Source organism: Caretta caretta, chromosome 4 (assembly GCF_965140235.1).
Source record: "Caretta caretta isolate rCarCar2 chromosome 4, rCarCar1.hap1, whole genome shotgun sequence".
NCBI classification, from domain to species: Eukaryota; Metazoa; Chordata; order Testudines; family Cheloniidae; genus Caretta; species Caretta caretta.
The window spans coordinates 50,610,886-50,630,108 of NC_134209.1; the positions used below are offsets into that span (position 1 = coordinate 50,610,886).

Genomic DNA, 19,223 nt, shown 5'->3' on the forward strand with positions numbered 1-19,223 from the left:
AAATGATTGAGCAGTTTGAGAACAAAGTGAAAAACACCCATATTCCCTCCACTTCTCATTGTGACTTTTTATAGAAGACAAAAGCCAGCTTTAGTCCTGAAGCAGCTGGATTAGATGGCTGAAGTTTGGCAGAGAATAGTCCTCATTAAGAAGTGCCTTTGAGCGTTCCAGTAAAAATGTATTTTGATTGGACAAATTATAACTGTTTTTAAGAAAAGCCACTTTGCACAAGTACAGTATATTTTTAAACAATAATCATGCTAAGCTTGTGATTTTCAGCTAAGGAAGACTGGACTACTCATGGATGGCTAACTTAGCTACATACTAAACATTTTCAAATCATACTTCCTCCACCTTCTAAGATCCCCACTTCATACACTGCCCAGCTGTGTAGAAATTAATTACAAGGGGGTTTCTAGCGTATGCATAGTACACAAAACTACACCCATATATCCAAGGGTGTAGAAGTATATAATTTCTCTTCCTTTCCTTTGTGAAACAGAGCTAGTTTATAAGCACTATGTAAGTGCTAGGTATTATACTACTGTATTACTTGAGAAATATTTGCTCATATTCTCAGACCATTGTAATGCATACAAACATGCAAGCATAATGTATGTATATCCTGATTGAAAGTGTTTAAACCATGCAACCATAATGTTTTACATCTAGATCTGATGGAATATTTAGGTCGTTTCTCCATTGCCCAGATTCTGGCCCAGTTCGATACCAGTCTGCATCACTATCTGGGGAAGGGGAGGAGTTGTGGTTAAGGCACTTTATTACAATCCATGATATATTAAATTCAATAACCAAACTGTCGCTGGCTTCCTGTGTAACTTTTGGCAAGTCACTGAATTTGTGTGTCAGTTCCCTGCTGGTAAAATGTAGATGATAGTCCTTCCCTATCCTCACATATCGACCAAACAAGTGCCTGACTAGGGATAATAAAACAAACTACTTTCATAGTTACTACAGAGTGCAACTATTTCTGTTGGTTATCAGTCAAGATTAACACAATATTTTCTCAAAATTGGGTAGAGGCAGGGAAGATAGATAAATAGAGAAAGATACTGGGGGAAGAGGGGAAGAGCATCTTGGGAAAAAAGCTATTTCAATGGATTAGACGTCAGTTTACGTTTACTATAAAATGTTTTGAGTTTTATGGTTATGATTTCAATCCTTCATTAGAAAGTTACATTTTAATACTGCATAGATTTTGGTTTTAAAGAGCTGAAATACTCTGCTGTGAGTCAATTTCAACAGCGCTTTTTTAAAAAATGTGGAGTTTCTGCAATTGTGACTGAGTGACTTACGAGCTAAGTTTTGAGCAGCTGTTTATAAACATCTTTTGGAAGCTAGAAACTGTTTCTCTGGTTGTAACTTTATTCTCTATCACACGCACACATTGATTTGACTTACGGGGTTGCTCATGAATGCTAAGCTAATGGTACTGAATTTAAAGGTAGAACATTAAATGAGAATTTTAAGGACTTCCTTCCCTCAAAAAATAAGGGAATAAAAGGATTAGGAAAGATCTGGGTGTGGAATTTTGATATGTACCCCAAGTGCCAGAAAATATCACTGTGCAATTTGCTGTAAATAAAAACTGTGTTACTCTAGCTACCCTCTCCATGCCCATTCCAACATGTAAGCGGTGACTGAAAATGGGGAAAGATTTGAGGGGGATGGACAGAAGAAAAAGTGAAAATTCAAGACTGAAGACTCTTGGTGCAATCACAGTCATGGAGATTTATGTGCTCTTGGCATGTGTCCTATGTGGGGCATGGACAGGCAGCAAGGAGACACCTCCATTGCAAAGGAAAGAAAGAAAGGACTGAAGAAATTGTACATCCCTGGGATTTCACATGCAGTACCCTGTACCCGATCAAATATACTTTCTACCAACAATGTTGCCATCTTGTGCCTGGTTTACAGGATCAAATACACCACCTGGGTGCCTAAAGCTCTCCCCTGACACCAATCAATAAATCCATCAGGAAGCCATCTATCACATTATTACTTACCCATTTCCAAAACACTATGAAAACAGAAAACACTACGTACAGGGTAGTAGGATCATTTAACCAATCTGAAGAAAGAATGGGTTTTTTGCTTGTAAAAATAGATACAACTGTGTTGGGGAGGGAAGTTTATTGGTATGTTATGTTTCCATTGATAGCTCACATTGTTGCTTAGCAGATTCATTCTAATAGCACCAAATATATATTATTATACATGAAAGATATTTTTCCTTAGTTCACAATTTTAAAGCTACCTTAATATTTCCATTAAAATGAGTTACCATAAATGAAGTTTAAAAAAAGGTTAAGGACTAAATTTTCTTTCATTTCTTCTTGGAATGTGTGGATTTTCTCTGCTTCAGCAAAACATCTTAAAAAAATTGTGCATTAAGCCAAGAATCTATCTTCCATGAAGATGAGAACACTCGCATAGTCATAATAGCCACTTCACAAACTCCTGTGGGCTGGGATAGACGGACTTCTACTTGGATGCCGGTAGGAAGAAAGACTGCATATAACTTCAATAACAAGATGTTCATTGGGTCTTTTTAACCATTAGGATGCTAGTGTGGCTCTAAGCTGCTATAAAGCACTAACATGCAAAACATAGCTAGACATGCTAACTGAGGGGCTGCAAGGCGGGAGCAGGACTGAATCCTTCATATCACAGACAGCGTTACTCATCATCTCCACCGCAGAGGAGCAAGAGTGCTTTCCTGAAGTCTCCAGATGTATCTTTCTGTGTACGAAACATAGTATTAGTCACAGTGAGTCACAACCATAAAGACATTTAACAAAAAAAGTCAACCCCAGGAAATACTCTAACAAATAACAGAGTTTCCACCCACAGGAAATCCATTTGTATGACTATCTGCTCAGGAATCACATAAGGAGATTCTCTGACTAACGTGCTACTTTTAAACATCCAGACTTCTCGTTTAAATAAAAATTCCTGAAAGATTTCAAATGGCAATACTGGAGCTGGGCCATTTACTGCAAGTTACAAAGTCATTTCTTCCATTTGCAAACCAACTAACCAAGGGAAAACCATCCTAGCCCAAAGCAATACAAATTAAAACGTTTTACATATTGGAGGTGACCTTCAGTAAGTTAGGAGGGGTCCAATCCTACTCCCATGGCAGTCAAATGGGAAGTTTTGCTACTGACTCCAGAGAAAGGGAGTCTGGCCCCACTTGTTTTTTGTGTGTGGGGATGGAGGGGCTCCATTTGGTAACTTCAAAAGCAATTTGACACAGCAGAATTGAAGGACTGCAGTGTATAAACATAACTGAGAAAGAGATGAAAATGGAGACAATACTATATGAAGAATACTTCTACAAATATTGTGCTATGGAAAAGAGTTATGGCTTATATTAAACAGCTTTTTACTTTAAAACAAACACATAGAAATCCTGTAATATCTGGTTTTCTTACCAACTCCCTTCCCTCTCACGTAAATGATTATTATTCTGCCTTTGTCTGCAATAAAACTTTCCCTTTGGTAATGATGTAAAGGGAGACTAGATTGTAATTGCAGTCCAGCTCCATTGCACAACATTGCTTGCACCATGGGGGAAAAAATAATGGAACAGAATCACATGCAGGATTATAATCCCAGTTGATTTCCTTCTGCTGCTAACAGCTTCTCAGAGACATACAAAATGAAAGGAAAGATGCTCCAACCAGGAAAGAAGTGTAAAAAAGGCAGGAAAGGAAAAAAATGTCTCTGATTTTATCAGATCTACCGCACTACTACACATTTGCAAGGAAATCTGAAGTTCTCCTTTTTAGGAAATATCTCCCTTCCAAACTACTCCAGCATTTAAGCCCTTTACAAAAATTCATTCATTCATTCAATATTGTTCTTCAAATGTTACCTACACTACCTAAGCCCTAAAGGAGGAGTCTTATACCACTTATAGATACTATTCTCACCAAAGTATTTCTTTATCAGTGAACTGGATTTGAGAGAATTTACCTGAATCATATGATGCAAAGATTTCGCAAAATTCTTTCTGAATTCACGTCTAATGTCCAGCAGATCAATTTCGCTCCTTGAAACCATGATTCTGATCAAAGTATCATCATCGGTGCCAGTTCCCTATGTTAAAAGATATTTAAATATTATTTTAAAGCATCTATTTATGCTGAGCAGGTATTCTGATCTAGAAAAAGTTTGAGAGCCCTCTGTAGTGTGGTTATAACTGGTACTGTAAATACATTCCACATATAGTGAGAATGTATATGGGTCTTCAAAGAACCACTGCATTGTATTTCTACCTTATCAGTACAAGATGTTTTGGTCTGTATCATAAGGCACTAAAATTTCAATGTGAAGTAAAGAACTGATGTTGTGAACTGCTGTGTGCCCTGAGCGTCTATGATGTTGAGGATGCTCAGAACCTCCCAGTTCAAGTTCACCACCTTGTAGCTTCATGCCATAAGTGCCCAAACAAATGGAAATGATCCAGCTCCAAAAATCAAAAACAGTATGGTATTGGCATACTATGATCAAGATCAGCATCATACTAAAAGATCCCCAATTCCATCCTAAGAACTGACTTTTTCCACTGAAAGTTGGAGCACAAAGCCCAGTGATGACTAATCAAGGCACATGATTTGCTGTAAAAGTCTGAGTCACTGGTAGAAATAATGATTTTCAAAATTATCTGACTGCTCACATGAATGGAGACTGTGGTGAATGTAGCGTAACTGTGTATGTACTCTGTTCAGACAGGTGTTTTTTGCTTTAAAAAAAAGTTTTGAGATGTCTACACAGCAAAAGCTGTGCACAGGCAAGCCTATCCAAGCTAGTTTGACTCCAGCTAGCATGTGTAACAATACCAATGAACACAGCACAGGCTTCAGAGCAAGCTACTGAGCTGAGCATATACCCAGTGTCCATACCAGATTTGTACTACCAGCAAAGCAGCCTGAACTCCACTGTCTTCACTGCTATTGTTACCCAAGCTAGCTTTTGCTGTGCAGACATACTTTAGTGAGTTTTAGCATGGATGAATGGTGCCAGATTGACAGCCCTGAAGTCCCAACCCGCTAATGATCAACCAGTCAGGATCAACTCAGGCAATGGCAATGCAAGTTTCGAAACCAATATGCTTCAACAAGGTCCCAGATGAGCCCCCTACCCTTATCTCTAGCCCCTATTCTCCATGTCCAGTCAATCCTCAAACTTTTGGTTGTGACTGGCGGTGGTTTTCATGGTACACATTTGAATGTTTTAGATGGCTGACCTAAGGACGCTCTCAAATTATGCCAAGAACCAAAAAGCCCCCTTTTTGACCAGGATCAAGGAGTGGAAACCACCTTTGCCTCTTTCAGATGTGCAGTGTAGGACTGAGCCCTGTGTGCAGTCCCTGAATGGGTAACTGTGTCATGACAGATTAATTATATTAGTAAATTTGTCTGCTGAAATTATGAGAAAGTGGTCTCCTTCCAGATAAAATCTGTAGAACCTTAATACAAAATTACACACTTTCTATAGGTTTTTTTTAATCAGCCTGTAGAATTTAATAAAGAATCATATCCCTGCAACAGAAACCTAAAATATGGTTCAATACACCCATAGAAAGATTTTCTACTAAATGCCACAGATTTGTAGAGTATTTCTTCAAAATTTCATTATATTTCTAGGGAACCCTATGTTTTCATCTCATTTACATTTTATAGGGCTTTTCTATAAAGGTAGTAGAACAACTGTTCTTTAAAAATCCAGCTATCACTTCATGATTTCCTCCAAGTAATTACTCATGCAGACATTTTATTAATATAATTTTACTTCTTGATAAACCCATTTTAGACAAAGGCCTCATCTTCACAAAGGAAAAAACCTATGGAGAGCCTAGTCATTAACCTGCTAGCTCACATGAAAACTACCAACTGCCCGCTGTCTTCAATAGGATTTTAACTCATGTTGACTATCTTTTTTTCCCCCAAGATGACAAGGCCTAAAAGGGAGTGTGCATGTGTAGCTAAGTGAGGAGGGTGGGAGAAGCGAAGTCACAGGAAAGCAGGGGAATGAAGGAATCAGTAAAGCCAGATTGGTGTTTAAACCTCTCCTTTTGGCGGCTCCTCTTTACTTCTCAAAAATGGGATGGACTTCAAAAAACATTTGAATGAGGAACTAGAATTTTACTTTATAAAGTTGGAATATGGGTCTATAAATGGTCATCTTAAAAAAAAAAAAAAGAGGTAGCCATTTTGAGGTCTGCAGATTTTACAACATAGCTTTTAGTCATCCTTGTTTTCAAAATATGTCACCTGCAGAAATTACAGCTTTCAGCAGAAGATGCTCCATTTTCAGGCCAGCAGAAGGCCCCTGATAGCAAGATGGAACATTGCATACTGGGATATATATCGTCTCTAAAGGTAGTGTTTCCATATTGAGGATTATAGTGCCTACCATATTGTCAATTTATCCAAACTAGTCACAGCCTGGCAAAATTTGGGTGAATTTAAGCTAGTCTCTCTCTTTTTTTTATTAAAGAGAGAGAGAAAGAATGAGAGGGGAGGAGGAGGGGGAGAGAGAGAGAAAGGCATTACTTGGAGTGGAAAAAGGGTCTGTGGATAATAAGTACTTACCTTCATGGCATAAAAGAGAGATTCAGCAAAATAGGCAGGTACACTTCGGACACATTTCACTGAGAAAACGAATCATTAATAATCAGTTTCTATTGAACATATATGACAATCTGAGGGGAGGTAAATATTTTGACTTTCAAATTACACAATAAATACAAATTTAAGCTTTGGAGCAGAAAACGTTCTTAAGGCTATCATGCTCTTTCCAACATCCCACTGCTTCGTTTGCATGGGTTTATGTCTGTGGCTCACTGACTCCAAAACAAGAACGATCAGTTTACACCCAAATATTTTTCTGCTCGTCCTACGTGGGATCTGAAAGGTAGAAGTCCTATCTCATCAGCAATACAGATCCCGCTAGACAAACTCTACCCTCAGATTACAAATGTGCCAACACCTTATCTTCAGTAGGCTGGCCTGGGCAAATGAGGGCAGAGTTTGGTCCCATAATTAGATATTCGTTAACAGTGCTTTTGATGATGCATGTGGCTGAACAGAATCCAGTTCATTCTCCCGTAACAAGAGGAAAAGCTTATTTACTAAATAAAAAATAAGATTCCAAATGAGCTACTTATTTTGTAAGAGCGTGCGTCACTTTTTGACCAAAAAGAAAAGGAGTACTTGGTTAGTCTCTAAGGTGCCACAAGTACTCCTTTTCTTTTTGCGAATAAAGACTAACATGGCTGTTACTCTGAAACCTGTCATTATGCAAGGCACTTTTTGACCAAAGTCATTCTTTTAAAATCAACAATCAAAACAACATTTTTTAATCTCGCACAGACTAAATGAAACCATTTCTGGAATACCTGCATCCTAGATAATTTAAATAGCTTTATTAAATTAGAGTTCAACTGGATTTACACTGAGTCAGCATGGCAACAATAAATAGTAATGTAATCCCCTGTGCAACTGGAGATTTTAGAATTTAGGTCATCAATTTGAGAATACAGGTGTCAACTTCACTCAGGCTGTTGATCAGGTTACTCAGCACTGTTTTAATCCCTTTACAGGAAACGCCATGTCATCATTTCGGAGCTCACATTATAGCGCCTACAAATAGTGTAACGGTCGTAAGACTGTTAATTACCAATTGCCAGAAGCAACTTCTCCAGATCCCCAGAGGTTTCACGGTCAATGGTTTCTTCAATTTGAAAGCCAGAGATGGTCATGTATTTGTCAAACACTGAAAAACCAAGGACAAGTACAAACTAATTACATGTACGTAAACATTACTACTTCTCCCACTGTCCCCCACAGTGTATGCTATTTTCATTCAAGTACCATATATTATCCACTGCTCAAACCCCATTCTCCAGACACTCTTCCCTCACCTTATTTTAAAATATATTTTTTCTAGCAGACTGTTACTGTACAATACAATTCCTCAGCGAGGAGGATGTAGTCTCCCACGTCTCCTGACGGTAGTTTACAGTCTGGCTGGCATGAGTAGCATATTTAAACAAAAACAACACTGACACCACCTTAAAGAAACAAGCTACCTCACATCCCTAACAAAACTCTCATCTATATTGGATTATGTGGAACATTCTGCATTTAAACTCAATCAAACTGCCTGCACCATCAAATCTGAGCACTTTCCACAGGTGTGAGACAACCTCCCCATCCAACTACCCAACACTGCACCCTCCCCCAGGCTGAGCTGAAGCTAGAAATTCAGGAGTCATCTCTACTGACCACTGTTTATATTTCAGAGTACCCCACAGCACTTATTACTGGCCAAGGCTTCATACCCCAATGCCTTGAAGGCAATCAAGCCATCACTACCTTAAAAAACAAAGATTGCACAAATTCAGAAGCTATCATAGAACTGGGATTAGAACGCAGATCTCTAATATGCCAAACATAAATTATATTCACCCTGAAAGGCCAGATCTGAAAGGCCGAATGTGTCAAATATGTGTAGGCTGGTGCATTTGGTTATTATCCTGACTCCCATCTCAAAGCCAGGGATAGAACAGAGGATCCCCGATCTACTGCTCCCTAGTTGTGTAAACCAATGGCCAAGTTCTCCTCATAAATCCCTCTAGCACAGGCTTCCTGTTAGCTACAACGAGTAAGGCCTGTTTTGGTTTCTAGAGGTCAATCACCCTAAAGGGAGAAAGCACAAGTAAAAGGTCAAAAGACCTTTTACTTTTACTTTTGTGGAAAAAAACAAAAGTGAAAATAGGCAATGGAGTAAGAAACAATAAGTAGCAAAGTGGAAGGCAGGCAAGGCCGTAAACGAAGAACATTTCATTTTGTGTTCCCTTCTGAAATGGTCTGTATTCTGCCTACTACACATGTGCTTAACTTCAAGCACGCAAGAAGTGCCACTGGAGCACCACTCAAATTAAACATTTCTAAAGTGCTTATTACAATTTGGGATGCTATATAAACAACAAAACTGGTCTTAATTGAGAAAGGGTTCACAAAATTCCATTAGTTTTGCAAATCCTTTGAACACAAAAGAATGATCAAGCAAAACCTTCCACTCAAAAGTGTTTCCCCATCTTAATTTGCACATCCTTCTGCATCAGAATTTGGTGAAGAAAAAAAAAAAAAAAAGACATAGTATACCCAGAAGGTGGGCGGGGCGGGGGGGGAGCTACAGCATGCGGGGGTTGAGGGAAAATACATTAAAAATGCCCTTTATCCGACAGATGGGCTGATCTCAGTCACATGATGACTCATTACGGAAAATGAGCACCACACATTTTGCTATGCTCTTTTTCAGATGAAACTAATAGCACAGATACAGACAGACACACTCCAGCTGTCCCCTCAGATCTATCACACCCTTCCTCCAAACTGCAGCTTTTCACTGCTACTTTCGAAGGCCACGTCTACACTAGCACTTACATCAGCAAAACTTTTGTTGCCCCAGGTATGAAAAAACACCCCTGAGCAACATAACTTTTGCCAGCATAAGCACTCGTGTGCACTGCACTAGGTCACTGGGAGACGCTTTCCCACCAACATAGCTACCGCTGCTTGTTGAGCTGGTTTTATTATGTCAATGGGAGAGCTCTCTCCCGTTGACATAACGCGGCTACATGAGTGCTCTTACAGCAGCACAGCTGTATCGGTACGGCTGTGCTGCTGGAAGTTTGTAAGTGTAGACCTGGCCTAAGAGGAAACTACTTAGGGGACACAAAGAGAAGTCCTTTAAGGGATGTCGTAAAGACTAGTGGGCCACAAATGCATAGAACCCTCCCCAAGATCAGGGAGCCAGAAACAGTTCCTTCATGGCTCCTTTCCTACAGGCTGCGCCCATCACACACCAGGCACAGCTGAGATTCTGGTTTTCAGGTCTACTTGCACCACTTTACCTACCCTTCCTTAGGTGACAGACACTTCGAGTTCCCAAGATGGTGATGAACTTTTCTTCATCTGTTCCCCATTTCAGCTCTCCAGCCTTAAATAAGACCTGTTATAATTTCAAGAAACCAAAATAATATTAGTCATTTCTTCACACATTCACTTGAAGGACTCTACGCTCCATAACAATTGCAGTTGGAGGGGAGGAAGCTTGAGTGACATGTCCCAAAAATATACATGAGGACAAACTGGATATGCCATATCAACATGCACACCAGTGCTCCATCATCACAACAGATATTTCTTGCCATCATCCTCCTCACCCCCACCTCTTTCCCTTAGTCCCCGTTTTAGTTTTGCCATCTGAGTGATACTCTATCCTCATTAACCCGTTCATGCCCTGAGATACATGGCACATGTACAGTAATAGTCCTAATAGTCCTGCTTCATACAAACATGAGGTACCCTTCCAACAAATGTTTTAGAAACATACCTTCCCTCCCTGCTAAAAATAAAATTATATTATATTTGAAAGACCCATGTTAGCCATCAGACCTGAGGCAATCAAGGTCTCCCTTTGACTAATCCAATTTCCACATGGTCCCATACTTAGTAAATTTTACAAAATAGCAATTTATTGAAAGTGTTAACAAGGGCAAGATGTAGATAGTAGTAGAAAGCTAGACTGTGCTCTGGCAAGGAAGCCAGCACTTAAAAGAACTTAAAATGCAGCACTTCACCAGGCACCATCAAAATATACACATACCACACCTACACATGCCAGACACACAAGTATTTTGCATCGGAAAGTCGAGAAAAACATGCACTCTAAAGCACACACACAAATTTCTTGACATAAATTTAACAAGCTCTCATATTCTTCCTCTGCCTGTGTGATATTCTTGACCTGATTTATGACCTAGGCCCAGATCTCCAGTCCTGTGCATCGAAACCACAGCTCCTAACCACTGGAGTTCATGTCCTCATTTGATTAAAATTTTAATTTTAATTATATAGATCATTTTATCACCCAACCCCCATCCAACCCTCCCTACTCCCTGACTGCCCTGACTCCTATCCACACTCCCATCCCTGACACATCCCCCAAGACTCCCATGCCTATCCAACCCCATCCTGTTCCCCATCCTGACCCCCCACCCATTCCAACCATCCCCTGCTCCCTGTCCCGACTGCCCCTGGGGACCCCCTGCCCCTTTTCCAACCCCCCTGCTTCCCATCCCCTTAGCATTCCACTCAGAGCAGCAGGACTGGCAGCTGTGCCGCCCAGCCGGAGCCGGCAATGCCGCTGCGCAGTCTAGAGCACTGGGGCAGGCTGGCGGCTCTCGCAGCCGCACTGCCTGGCAGGAGCTTGCAGCCCCGCCGCCCAGAGTGCTGGCGGCACAGCGAGCTGAGGCTATGGGGGGAGAGAGGACAGCAAGGGAAGGGCCGAGGGCTAGCCTCCCTGGCCAGGAGCTCAAGGGCCAGGCAGGAGGGTCCTGCGGGCCACAGTTTGCCCACCTGTGATCTAGACCCACAACCTGCAGGACAAAGTTTTCAGCCCAAAACTATGTGAAACAGCCAAGATGCAACATGCATTAAACGAACTCTGCAATCAAACTGCTGAGAATCTGACCACTACTATAATTAACAACAAAGCCAACTGGATCTGCTAAGAGGTACCATTTCAATTATTATATTACTCCTACTCCTCCTTGGAGTGCAGTTCTAAGAGTCGGAGGCAGAGCTATGGAAAATATAATTCCACTGCAGTATTCCACTCTCTGGAAAATTGTTCAGACAGTCATATCTGCAGTGGCAGCTCTGGGACTCATGTGGTTACAATAAAGCAACATATTTGGGACACTTTCTCTTTTGAGAACTCCACCTTCTTTTGAATCATCCCTAAACATGAGTAATGCTCATGTTGCATCATCTAGTAAATTACAGGTCCTACACAAATCTTTTATGTCAAAGCTGGCCTGTATCAGAACATCAGATCTGAATGAATGAATCTGAATGCCCCCAAATTTTGCAAGTGACAAACATTTGAACATCCAATGTTGGAAACATCCATTTCTCTCAGACATTTGTAGTTCCCACTGTCATACTATTTAGGCTTCTCATTTTATAACTGGCAAAATTGGGTTGAGGAAGACGTGGAACAGAGGGGAAGAGAGTCCTAAAACTCGTGTTTGAAATCTGGATCTGAATGTTGCAGCTTGCACCACCTCTGTTTTCACATCACTTGCAGCAGAAAGGAAGCAACAATTATTTCCAAAATCAAGTCTCTCTCACATCTGGGCCCCACTTGTGCATCCATTTTATTTGTATATTAACTTGTATGAAACACACTAAAAATTTTTTTCACTTACCTGAGCATCTTGCTCAACCAGACCCTCATCAATTCTTCCATCAGGGTCTCTATTAGCCTAAAAATAATATCCAATGCTTAGTCCAAAACAATGTGGTCCAAAATAATGAGCATAAGATTCAATGCCAAATAAATAATCAGTAATTTATGTTTTTCTGCAGTCTTATTTCCCTTCCCTCAGCAATAAAATGCTAGCACACAGCAGGGTGAATTAAGTATTCTGCCCCCCCAATTATAAACAAAAATGTACGTATCAAACTCTCTGTTATCTAACAGCTTCTCAAGACACCATTGCAAATTGTGAGTTACACCTGTCACTGGAGGTACCAGAGCAGAACTGGATCCTAAAACTGAACCACCATCACTTCCAATCCACTCACTGGGGTCAATCCGGCACCCTGCTGCTGCCCCTCCATACAGCTCTGGTGTAGACCAACTCTCTGGGTGGAGTAAACAAGCAATTATACCAATCTCCAAGATTTATGTCCATAGGTGTATGAAAATAATTCAGAGTGGCCTCTTTGTAAAACAGATTTAGATTCCGAGTTATTCATCAGTAGTGAAATAAGCAAACACTGCCCTGAATTCTGCAGTCTAATACTGCAATCTCACAGATGCTCACACACACACAAAATGAAGACTTACCTGAACAAGGACTACTAGCATCCTCTGATAGTAACCTGTTGTGTCTCCTGTGACATGATCTTCTAAGTTGGCTTCATATTCTGCAAGAGAACACCACCTTACAGAATTTCTCAACTCTTTCTAATGGAAAGAAGTGATGCCCTCACTAGTCCCCAAGAGACAGAGGAAGTTAAAGGCTCACCTAATCTGATCATCATCATCATCATCATGTCTAATCAGCCTTAAGGAGCCTTATAAGCAAAGGGCTGTATGCTGCCTTCATTTATATCTGCATAACCCAATAGCACTGAGAAGATGAGGCAGAAGGTACAATCTGGCCTTTGTCAGCATAAAATCACTAAGCCAACTATTACTCAGTCAGACCCAGGTTCTGTTCTCATTCCAATGTCAGGGCATGCTCTAAAAGCAAACAATACTGTAGAATTCTGTACTAAGCAGGGAGTGTCTAGTCATATTCAGACGCGAAACCTTCCCTCCAATACAGGAGCCTGGATGCATACATAGTTAATTTAGCTAGTTATCTTTGTTTTTAGGAAGTCCCCCTAACCATGGAAGAAAAAGGTTTAGTCTCTACAAATCAAAGGAAGAGCCACCTGGAGATGGGAAAAGACCCATCACTCATTATTGGGGTCACTGTACTCTCTGTGGTTCATCCCATCCCTAGAAACACAGGAAGAGATGCATTAGCTTTAGCATGAATAGCCTTAGATTGCGCAAAAGAAAGATAGCCCTGGGTGGTGCTCAGCAAAAATCTTAACAACAAACAGTTGATTTTAGATAAGAGTTTCAGTTTGTTATGTGGTGCCAACTTCCTCCTTCCCCATTATTGGGCTCCCCCCCACACACTTTAGAGTGAATAAAATCAACAGAAAAGTGCCAAATTTAAGTGAAATCCCACTATAAAAAGGAAAAATATTAAACGTTACATCCCAACGACAATTTGGCCCAAAAAAGTTGGACTGTACAGCTGTGTCTGAGCACTAGCCTCTGGCCGTGCAAGGGTCTCCAGCCCACCAGAATAAAATTCCAATTGTAAGACAAGTCTTCATTTTGTACTGCCATCCTCATTTCTTCCCTCAGCTCTCAAGTATGCAGTGTTAACACAGACACTAAAAATATTAAGAGGGCTAAAGAGAGGACACATTTTAAACACTGACTGAACTTTACCTTCCAGATAAACTTGTTTTACATTCCGCAGCTCTGCACTTGTTCTGGAGGCAAGAATTTCAGTTAGCACTTTCTCGTTGGTCCCTGCTCCCTACATTAAGGGCACAAATACAAAGCACTGGATTCAGTAACTGAGAGAAAAGATAATTATTTCTTAAACAACCCCAACAGCAGTATTCTACCTTACAAACTTTGGGGTGGGGAGAGCACACTGTTTTCTTTCTACCAGCTGTGTACTCTTCTATTTGAAAAAAACCTCAGTTTTTAAGGTTTGGTTTGACTTTAAATGGGGCCTGATTGAAAACTCAATGGAAAGACTTCTATGACTTCAGTGAACTTTGAATGAGACCCTCAGTGCTCAAGCACACCAAGCTCTATTTTATTTAGGTAACATGATCTGTAACATTCGTGCACCTGAAATGATGTAACAGTACTTCCTGGGCAACTCTCTGGTACTCACCTTGTCTTACAAGGTCTCACTAGGATCACCCGCATACACAGAGTCAACCCAGGAACTATGGCTAGATCACTTCAATTGCACTACATTTACAACCAACCTTTTACTCACCATGAACACATTTTTTAAATAAAATTGCCTACTCAAGCACCTAAGAATTTTAAGTCCACGTGCTCTCATTACAATGTGCACAACAGTCACTTTCCACTCCTTTAAGTATAATATTTACAAAACCCAAGGCAACCCCTTATTTATGCAAGCCTGGATTGGCTGTGCCTGTAGGGGATACAAAATGAATGCTAATTAGCCCTAGCTCAAAATTATTTTCTTCAAACAAGAAACAGTCAGCCACCTGGCCCCAGCAGGCATTTACAACTCCTCTGAAATGAGTAAATTCTAAACAGAAATTTTGAGATATATTTATAAGTAATGAGGTCAATCAGGTTATGAACCATCATCCGAACACATACAGTTAGATTGACAAAGGTGTGGTAACTAGGGTGACCAGATTGCAAGAGTAAAATATCAGGACACATGGGAGGTGGGGGGCAGCCACAGGCTCACAGCCCCCACTGGAGCAATGGGTGAGGGGGGCACACAGCCCTGGCTCCGGCCCGCACCACATGCCGCGGGTCAGAGCTGCACGGCCCCGGCTCTGGCCCCTGCTGCAAGGGCGGGGACCATCTCAGGACTGGGATAGGGGGTTGGGGCATGGAAGCAGGGTGCTGACTTCGGGAGGGAGTTTGGGTGCGTGAGGGGGCTCAGGCCTGGGGTTGGGGTGTGGGAGGTTCAGATGCGGGTTCAGGTGCCGGTCGCGTTTACCTCAAGCGGCTCCCCGGAAGTGGCAACATCTCCCTATGGGTCCTAGGCAGAGGCACAGCCAGGCAGCTCTGCACGCTGCCTCTGCCCACAGGCATCACCCCCGCAGCTCCCACTGGCCGCAGTTCCTGGCCAATGGGAGCTGCGGAGCCCCCCGGCTCTCTTCTACCTAGGACCCAGAGAGAGATGTCGTCACTTCTGGGGAGGGGCACGGAGCTGGGTAGGGAGCCTGCCAGCCCTGCACCAACTGGAAGCCTGGGAACCCTACTGAATATCAGGACAAATGGCATCCCGATGGTACATCGGTCTGGACGCAAGACAAAGAGTTAAATATCAGGACGTCTGGTCACCCTAGTCACCATGCCTAACTTTTAGCCACCTAGAAAAATCACTGTGATTCACAAAACCTGACTTAAGCATGTGGGCTCTCTATAGAATGAATGTGGAAAGAGGCACCTCAGATTGGGATGCACAAAAGCCAGCAGCTCCCTGCCTACGCAGCCAAAGAACCTAAGAACAAGACAAGGAGATGCCAAGGTGAGGGGTAGGTCCTAAGCCCCACCCCACTCAGTGCTCAGCACCTAAGTTGGGCTACAAGGAAGCGCCTCTTTCTGCTTGCGAGACTGACCTGCAAACCCTCTCTTGGCATTAGGCACCTGCACCGTTTTTGCAAGAAGGAGTTCCCTTATAACCTTTAGCCCAGAGGTGAGGGATTACCCGGGTTGTGGGCAGCTTCCGATTTAAGTCCCCCTGGCACCTGAGGGGGAGAAAGGATCTGCCACCTCTGCAGTGAGAGCCCTAGCCAGTGAGCTATGGGATACTCGGACACTGGGCTTCCTCAGTCTCTCCTGTTGAAACTGTTCTGCTGTGGATAAATAAAAACACAGTCATTGGAGCAGGGGGACTGGATCCTGGATCTCCCACCTCCCACACGGGTGCCCTAACTACCAGACTACAGAGAATGCAGTCCTGAAAATGACGCTCTCTTTTCCCTGCCAACCCCATCACTCATTATTTATCCACAGCTTCAACAGGAGAAACTGAGGGAGGCCCTTCCATCACCCATCAGAATATTCTACAGGACAGTGGTTACGATACTCACCTGAGAGTTCAAATCCTTTTCTCCTCATTAGGCATATAGGGAACTTGAATCCGGGGGTGGGGTCATCTCCCACATTCCAAGTAAGTGTTCTAACCACTGGGCTAAAGGTTACAAAAGGCAAGTCCTCCCCCTCCCCCCATTTTATGAGCTCACCTATGAGGGCCTAATCTGGCAGGTGAGCTCTGAGCATGCTTACCAGACCAGGCCCTGCAAGCAACTTAGGCGAAGGAGCACTTGTCTTCCTGCAGTTCATGCATAACACTGGAGCTTAGGCATCCAGATGCCTAGGGTGAGGCAGCAGAGCGTATGCAGAGAGAGGCAGAAATATAGGTGCCAAGTGAACTTTTACTGCAAAAATTTAGGTGATGAACAAGTTTAGGTGCCCATAGGTCTCGGTAGCATCTGAGGGGGAGGTTGGCAAATCCCAGTGATGCCTGATTCTGGGATTTAGGCACCTAAAGTGGCAGTTAGGTATCTTTTGTGAATCTAGCCCACTTATTTTTAAAAAGAAAAAATGTTAATCTCACCAGCTTTTTTTAAAATCATGTATTCTATTTTAACGTTGAGTGTAAGAGGGAAAAGAAAAAAATCTTGCTTCACTATTCATCTCTGCTCTCTTACAACCCTCCTTTCTGCCAATTTTTCTTTGCTCCCCCCCCCCTTTTTTTTAAAAAAAAACATCAATCAGGGTTGGGGAGGGAGGACATGGGTTTTTTTGCTTCTTCTCAGCCAGGCTTCTACTTGTTTCTATGTTCAATGTCCCTTCTCCTTCCCTCTCCAAATATTATTTGAGACGGTTACAAAAAAATCCCAGATTTCAAAGTCCATATTTGGTTAGGATACTATACTCAGCAGGAAGGTCCTTGGAAAAGCAGTTTACATAGCTAATCTATTAACAAGTGTGTTAACAAAGATCTTGGGAGTTTACCTTTCCAGGTCACTTGGCCAAGCACTAGATAGTACCATGTCAAGTTCAATGTTCTCTGGTTTAATTAGTAAGTTCTACAAACAATTCAGAGACATCCATAGTCTAATCCCTGACCTTCAAGGTCGATGATGTCAGGGACAAATAGTAACAGTGCTTCAGAAAAGAAGTCAAGGCACACTGAATAACATTCTTATACTGTACAACTAGATAGGTAAAATATTAAACTGGTGCTATCTGATTCTTTCTCCCCCAAAAGGAAGCAATGCATTTAGCCAAAAGGAGAACTGTTACCAACTTACAGGAGTTTAATTCTTCCTATGTATTAATAGTACATTTTTAGACCTGATTCAAAAAGGATGAACACCTGCCCATAAATTTTTACTTAGAGCACCAATTTACAAGAGCATGTCACTGACTAACCCATCTTTGCTCAACATACAGCTTCATCACTCTCTGATGTAAATTCACCCATTGTCAAACTTTTGACCATACTAAAAATGGAAGGGGGGCAGAGGGAGACAGAGGAGAATATGACCATACTACAGAGGGACCTGGAGAGATTAGTGCAGATCTATACAAGGAAAGTAAGTAAGTAATACAGATACCCAATGAAGGGATAAAACCAACCAACCACTGCTGATACCATATCGGTGCACAAGAGACTCTCTCAAACAGCGGTTAATAATAGAAGTTTGGAAACCACTGCCCTAACTTTTATCAACTGCCCTGAACAATCTGTGGACCTTGAGATTCCTAGTATAACGTGAGTAAACTGTCTTTTCTGCGTGCTGCACAATAAAACATTATATTGAACAATGCAGTAAGGAGTAGTTATTTTTTTAAACAAAAAACACACAAAAAACCCCACTATGCTGAAATTAACTGCTACTAAGTAAGACAAGTCTCAAGGTGCATACCTTTTAATGCCCAACTCCACTAACACTGATCTTTTAACATCAAGTGTTTCTTTGAAAACACTGACATTTTTGTAATTCTTGATTTCTAACCTACCTACCTCTGATGAGTTGTTAAAAACAATTCAAGCCATGAAAATCAATGTTAGAAACATGAATGTAATCATTATAGTATTTGTTATTAGTATTAATATGAAATCTCTAACTCAAATAAAGGAAACAGAAGCATTCTTAAAGCAACAAGACAGGAGCAAGAAATATTTCATTCAATTGTTTCATTTCCTCACACTCCTTTTACCTTAATGGCATGCTTCAGTTCATGGGCATCAAAAAGTCGCGCTGGTCTCATCAAAGCCACCATCAGGGTTTCAAATTTGCCAGTCAGTTCTGATTTCAGGTCATCTACAAGATCCTAACTCACAGAATAAACAGTGCTACAATTAGGAAGGAAATCATTTCAAAAGGCATGCAAACTAGCGAACAGCTGAGCTGTTGCTAAGTTTCTTGAGACGGGGGAAGTGTAGCTGAAAGTCTAAGGTAGAGAATGCACAGGTATTTTGTAACACTAATACATTTTGGTCTGTGGGCTTTAGAAAATACTCTGGTGGTCCTCATTTGAGGACTAAAATTATTAGATGAAAGCAAAAAGCAGGATACTAACAGGTATTACTAATTAGTAATGAACTAATACAACTTCAGCAAACGGAGGAGATTTTTGCATATTAAAAAATACTGTTTTTAACAGTTAAATGTTCACCCCCCTCTTCAACTGAACTATCTAATTCATACTGAACACAAGAACAATGGCTGAGCTTTTCAACAAAGTGTCTAAATCCCCAAACAGATCTGGGAATCTCTATCTAGCTTTGGAGAAGACTC

General features: G+C 41.4%; 1 protein-coding gene across 2 annotated transcripts in view; it reads right to left on the reverse strand.

Moving 5' to 3' along the window:
- Positions 1-2,139: 2,139 nt before the first annotated feature.
- The window catches only part of ANXA5 (annexin A5), an 83,359-nt gene continuing 66,275 nt past the window's right edge, over positions 2,140-19,223 (reverse strand). For both annotated transcript variants that reach the window (XM_048847180.2, XM_048847179.2), the window contains exons 5-13: positions 18,643-18,756; positions 14,125-14,215; positions 12,958-13,037; positions 12,314-12,370; positions 9,957-10,050; positions 7,711-7,806; positions 6,624-6,682; positions 4,003-4,125; positions 2,140-2,763 (exon numbers count right to left, since the gene is read on the reverse strand). In XM_048847180.2, coding sequence (XP_048703137.1) covers positions 2,701-2,763; positions 4,003-4,125; positions 6,624-6,682; positions 7,711-7,806; positions 9,957-10,050; positions 12,314-12,370; positions 12,958-13,037; positions 14,125-14,215; positions 18,643-18,756 — 777 coding nt within the window. In that variant the 3' untranslated portion in view covers positions 2,140-2,700. The remainder of the gene's footprint in view (positions 2,764-4,002; positions 4,126-6,623; positions 6,683-7,710; positions 7,807-9,956; positions 10,051-12,313; positions 12,371-12,957; positions 13,038-14,124; positions 14,216-18,642; positions 18,757-19,223) is intronic.